The 5,515-nt window shown below is 46.6% G+C and overlaps 1 protein-coding gene across 1 annotated transcript; it reads left to right on the top strand.

The window, feature by feature from the left end:
* The first annotated feature begins 1,145 nt into the window (after positions 1-1,145).
* NDUFA4 (NDUFA4 mitochondrial complex associated) lies at positions 1,146-5,101 on the top strand. The gene is made up of 4 exons (XM_082283831.1): positions 1,146-1,319; positions 1,948-2,036; positions 2,356-2,416; positions 4,882-5,101. Exons 1-4 carry the CDS (start codon positions 1,275-1,277, stop codon positions 4,936-4,938), a joined length of 252 nt encoding a protein of 83 aa, XP_082139957.1. The 5' UTR covers positions 1,146-1,274; the 3' UTR covers positions 4,939-5,101.
* Positions 5,102-5,515: the final 414 nt, after the last annotated feature.

Below are 5,515 nucleotides of genomic sequence, written 5' to 3'. Positions count from 1 at the left end.
AGTACCCACCACCACCACACACCTTCCCAGCAGTCCCGATGCCACAGGGAGCAGCAGGCGCCTCTCAGGAAGGCCGTGGCAGGCTCTGCCCTACGGCTCTGTGGCAGCAGCTCTCAGGCGGTGTGAGGGCCGTGCCAAGAAAGTCCTGGTGGACAACAAGCTGTCAATGAGCCAGCAGTATGCCCATGTGCCCAAGGACGCCAGTGGTATCCTGGGGTGCATTAAGAAGAGCATTGCCAGCAGGTTGAGGAAGATGATCCTGCCCCTCTCTTCAGCCCTGGTGAGGCTGCACCTGGAGTGCTGTGTCCAGTTCTACACTCCACAGAATAAGACAGGTAGTTCCTGGAACAGGCCCTGTGGAGGGTTACGAGGACAATTAGGGCAGCATCTCTCTTAAGAGGGAAGGCTGGGGGAGCTGGGCCTGTTCAGCCTCGACAGAAAAAGACTGAAAGCAGACTTTATTGATACCTATAAATATCTAAAGTGATACCTATAAATATCTAAAGTGGGCGGATGTCAAGAGGATGTAGTTAGTGCTCAGCAGTCGAATATGAAGCAACGGGCAGAAACTGATGCACAAGGAAGTTCCACCTGAATGCGAGGAAAAACTTCTTTACTGTGCAGTTGACCGCGCACTGGAACAGACTGTCCAGACAGGTTGTGGAGTCCCTCTCACTGGAGATATTCCAGAACCGTCGAGATGCAATCTTGTGCCATGTGCTCCTACGATGACCCTGTTTGGGCAGGGAGGTTGGACCAGATGACCCAGTGAGGTCCCGTCCAACCTGACCCGTTCTGTGCGAGGGACGGCAGGCGGGCGGCCCCCATGGCCGGGCGGCCGAGGCTGCCGGGCCCTGCTCGCCGTGGGCAGCCCGGGCGCAGGCGCTGCCCACGCGGCAGCGGGCGGGGCGGGGCTGCCCGGCTGCTCCGGGGTGCCCGGGCCGGTGCCTGCTGCCGCTCCCGGTGCCTGCTGCCGCTCCCGGTGCCCGCGCTGCCGGCGGGACGGGGCCGCGCTGGTGCGGGGACCACGCAGGCCGGGGAGCGCGGCGGGACGGGACGGGGCGGGGCGGCGGCGCGGCGGCCGGCGCAGATCGGCGGAGGGCGAGCAGGCGAACGCCGGAGCTGCTACATCCGGGCTGCGGCGGCGGCACCTGCCGCGGCGGGGGCCTCGGTGACATTGGGGCTCGGTGGTTGAAGGGGGAGGCAGCGCTGCGGAGCCTGCAGAGAGTGAGACCTTCGCCTGTACCCGCCGCCACCAACCCGCCACCACCGCCATGGTGCTACGCGTTATCTTCACCCACGCGAAGAAGCACCCGGCTGTGAGTACCTGGGCGCGAGTACCCGGCCCCGGCCCCGCGCCCCCCCTCCCCTGCCGCCGCTCGGTGCCCCCAGCCGCGCCGGTCGCCTCGTCCTCGCCCATCCGTCCCTTGGCATTCCTGTGCATGCCGGGCCCCTGGACCGGCCGTAGCTGGTTCAGCAGACACGGTCCGGTCCCCTTTTTCCTCTGGTCTCTGCGGCCTTGCTTGTGCTGCAAGGCTCGAGGTGGCCCTTCTGTTCTTGCGCATCAATTTGCCCCCACAGTCCCACTCTGATGTTTTCGGTTTGTAATCTGAGTACAGACAGTAGGAGCTGTTTTGGCAGTGGAGGGAAGGATGTGTGTCTCAGAAACGCGTGGTGACGGGATTTTTGGTTTGGGTTTGCTTTCCCTTGAAGTAGTAGTGTTTTTTTTATATTTGCCTCTTCATAGCTGCTGGTTCCTCAATGACCCCAGGGATGTCCCGCAAACAGGAAGGTCATGCCAGGGGTTTAGAGGGCCACGCTTTTGTGGCTCAAAGTCTGTAAGATTGTTTTTTGGTTTGCCATAGCTGCAGTCAGAAGTGCTATGTATGAATACTATTTTGCTGGATCATAGTATGATACTAAATTTTTTTGTTGTTGTTACTCCAGTTGATCCCTCTGTTTGTGATCATTGGATCTGGAGGTGTTGGTGCAGGCCTGTATCTCATGCGTTTGGCAATGTTCAACCCTGATGTCTGGTATGTATACAGTAATCCCCAGTGCCAGTCTTCTTGCTGCATGTGTTACACTCCACTGCCTTGGCTTTTATGTTCGTGGAGGCCTTAATGTCTTGATCCAGTATCACCTGACATTAAGTGTGTGGAATCTTCCTTGATTTGGTGATTTGTTTACCATGATATTTCGAGACTGCTGGCAAAGGACGATGCCTTTTTCTGTGAAAACTTCTTGGATGGGTGACTCCATGACCTAATAACCACAATACATATATGAATATTTTTTTTTTAAATTTTGAAGATAATGTTAATATTCTCTCACATCTTGCATTTCTCTCAATAGCTGGGACAAGAAAAATAACCCAGAACCTTGGAACAAATTGTCTCCCAGTGACCAGTACAAGGTAAAATGAGAAATACAGATTTTTTAGGAAGCATAACATTAGGTGTAGCCTACTGCTTTAGGATGTTTGATTATATAGGGAAAGTAGTTGAAGGAGTGATGTATTTGTTCTGTGCAGCATTTGTTTCTATCTAGAACCCTGAGCAGAGATGGCTGAGTTCGAGATTTAAAACTTTCCTAATGATGCTTGATAATGGGATGAAAGGAGTCTATATGAAAGCAGTCATATCTACTGCACTGTAAGGAAAAGAGGAACTATGTATGAGAGGAAGAATTTACTGGCTCATAATACTCAGAAATAAACTAAAGGGAGAAAGACAAAACCCCAAAAGTTGTGAACTACAGTTTTCTAAGCTCTATAAACTGGTGGCCTATACTCATGAGAAGCACTGCAGGAAAATGTCAGTGTTTAACATAACCATGAATTCAGTTCTGCAGTTGATTTTTTGAACACAAAACAGTATTGTAAGTAACTGGATGCAATAGAAATGTTCTTTAGCTGATACTCAACTAATTTCATTGAACTACTGAGGAAGCATGCAAAGATGTCTAAAACATTGGGTAGTTTACGGAAATCCTAGCATCGTAGAATCATTTATGTGCAAAGATCTCCAAGATTATTGATTTCAACCTTTGACTGAACACCATGTTGTCACCTAGACCACAGCACTAAGTGCCGTGTCCAGTCATTTCTTCTACACTTCAGTGATGGTGGCTCCATCCCCACCCAGGGCAATCCGTTTCAATGTTTGACAGTCCTTCCAGTGATTAAATTCTCCTGATGTCCAACCTGATCCTCCCCTGATGCAGCTTGAGGCTGTGTCCTCTCATCCTGTTGCTGGTTGCCTGGGAGAAGAGGCCAACCCCTACCTGGCTACACCCTCCTTTCAGGGAGTTGTAGAGAGTGATAGTCTCCCCTGAGCTTCCTGTTCTTGAGGCTGAACAACAACAGCTCCCTCAGACATGCCTCATATGACCTACTCTCAATACCCTTCACCAGCTTCACTGCCCTTCTCTGAACACGAATCATGTTTTAATCATGTTTTACAGAAGTGCTATTTTAGTGAATTGCTGTTAAGAATATTTTAAGATTATTCTCAAGCTACAAAAAAGGCAAACTTACTATGTTTGCCTCCCTGAAGGGAACGTACAAGAAAGCAAGCTAGCGTCTTGTTCACTCCCATATACTACTATTCCAGTCCTTGAAATAAGTAGAAAAACCCCACAGTTCCAAAATAAAACAGGTTGCAGTTCCCTTAAGAGTCCATGAAGAACATTTCATTCTTTGTTTTCATTGCCGATTCTGGAATGTTGCTGGTTTGTAAATATCTAAACTTGGCAAATCCAGCATAGTGCACAGCACAAATTCTTTTAAAGAGTGCATGACTTCTGCAGCACTCCCCTTCTGCCTTAACATGCAGGCACAGCCTTGGGGTTTGCCATATTTGGGTGTGTGTATCATTGGGGACATTCTTTTCCAAATCTACACTGTGGGAAATGAAAAGGACGTATACTCTAATTTGAGGATGACTCTTTAGTAAAAAGTTCTTGTTAGTCTTAGCTTTTGATGAGGTTTTTTCTATTGTAAACGTCTCTTTGTCATATTAACTTACTAAGTCTTTTTCCAAAGAAAGAGTTGAAGACCTGATCATTACTGTAGGAGTTGCACAGAAAGCTGTAATTTGAATGTGCTGTAGGCTGTTTTGTTTTCTTTGAGAAAGTTAAAAAAAATTAAAAATTGGGTATAACTAAAAATAATCAAGCTAATAGTTAAGTGTTTTTCTTTCTTTTGTTTTTTTAAGAAAAACATCTATGTGCTTGATGTCAAGTCAGGCTGGGATGCCAAAATATGCAGTTAGTCTGTAAACTTATTGTCCTCAGTCACTTTTCGGGTTGTTCTGGATTGCTTGTAACAGGATCCAATGATAATAATATAAACTGAGTGTGTTGGAGGATCTGTTCTTGCTTTCATTCCTCCTTGTCATCCTTTGCAGTTCTAGATGCAACTACTTAAACCAAACTTGGCTTTTGCAGCACTGCACTAAATGTTCCTTTGTGCCACTGTCTGTTCACAGACACTGTGCTTTGTGCCACTTGGCAAGCTGGCTTTTGCCTTCAGTGTACAGGAGCCATAGATTTTGAGCAAAATGGATAAACTCAGCAGTACTGTAAAAAGTTCATCTGAATGGACTTCTAATTCTGAGGGTTAAGAAGAGAAACTGTGGGTTTTCTCTAGTGGAAGACATGAGCACTGCCTCATTTTAAGTGCAGAGCTTCTAATACTGGGTGTAGAATTAATATTAAAAAGTTACTGCTTATCAAAAGTTTTAATATATTACTGTCCAGTTCACAGACTCAAAATATTATTTCAGTTTCCTGACCTGAGTTGAATGATGCATATTTTTAGTAAATACCAGGGAAAATGTGTAGTCAAGCTTCTTAATATTTTTCCTTTCTCTTTCCTAGTTCTACTCGGTTAATGTGGACTACAGTAGACTGAAAAAGGACCGTCCTGACTTCTGAAAACACACTCATGTCCATAAGCTGCACAGAAAGATCTTCCAGAAGCCGTCCGCACAAGTGTCATGCTTAATCATCCAGGAAATAATCAAATTTGCCTCACACAGCACTAGGTCATGTGTTTGAAACTGTTTTGATGAGGCTTAATAAATGTTTAAAACTTGAAGTGTCTGCTCTTTCATTTTGCAAAATGACAATATCCTCCTTTTAACAGTTTCTGCTGTATGGTTTGTCACTACGCAAAAGCCAGTTTATGTTTCCTGGACAAGAAAGCAAAGTTGTGATGGGCTTTATGCTCAGTGTGTTGATCTCAGAATAATAACTGCATGCTCATGCAGTGTCAAACTGCGACATGCAGTTACACCAGACTTCAAGAACTTGAAGGCATGTATTTATATGTATGCATGTATTTTTTTTTTTAATTGCACCTGAATTTATCTACTTGCCACTTTAAGTGGTTGCAGAAAAGTCAATGCCAACAAGTCATTATCCATCAGGGAGGCAGCAGATGTTGCCATATGTTGCTGGAGAGAAGGAAAAAAAAACCAGACTGACCTCTCCAAAAGGTTTTGTTTCTGTT

Source organism: Coloeus monedula (assembly GCF_965178545.1).
Source record: "Coloeus monedula genome assembly, chromosome: 1".
NCBI classification, from domain to species: domain Eukaryota; kingdom Metazoa; phylum Chordata; class Aves; order Passeriformes; family Corvidae; genus Coloeus; species Coloeus monedula.
Note: the sequence above shows the minus strand (reverse complement) of the source record. Positions and strands in the feature narration are given on the sequence as shown.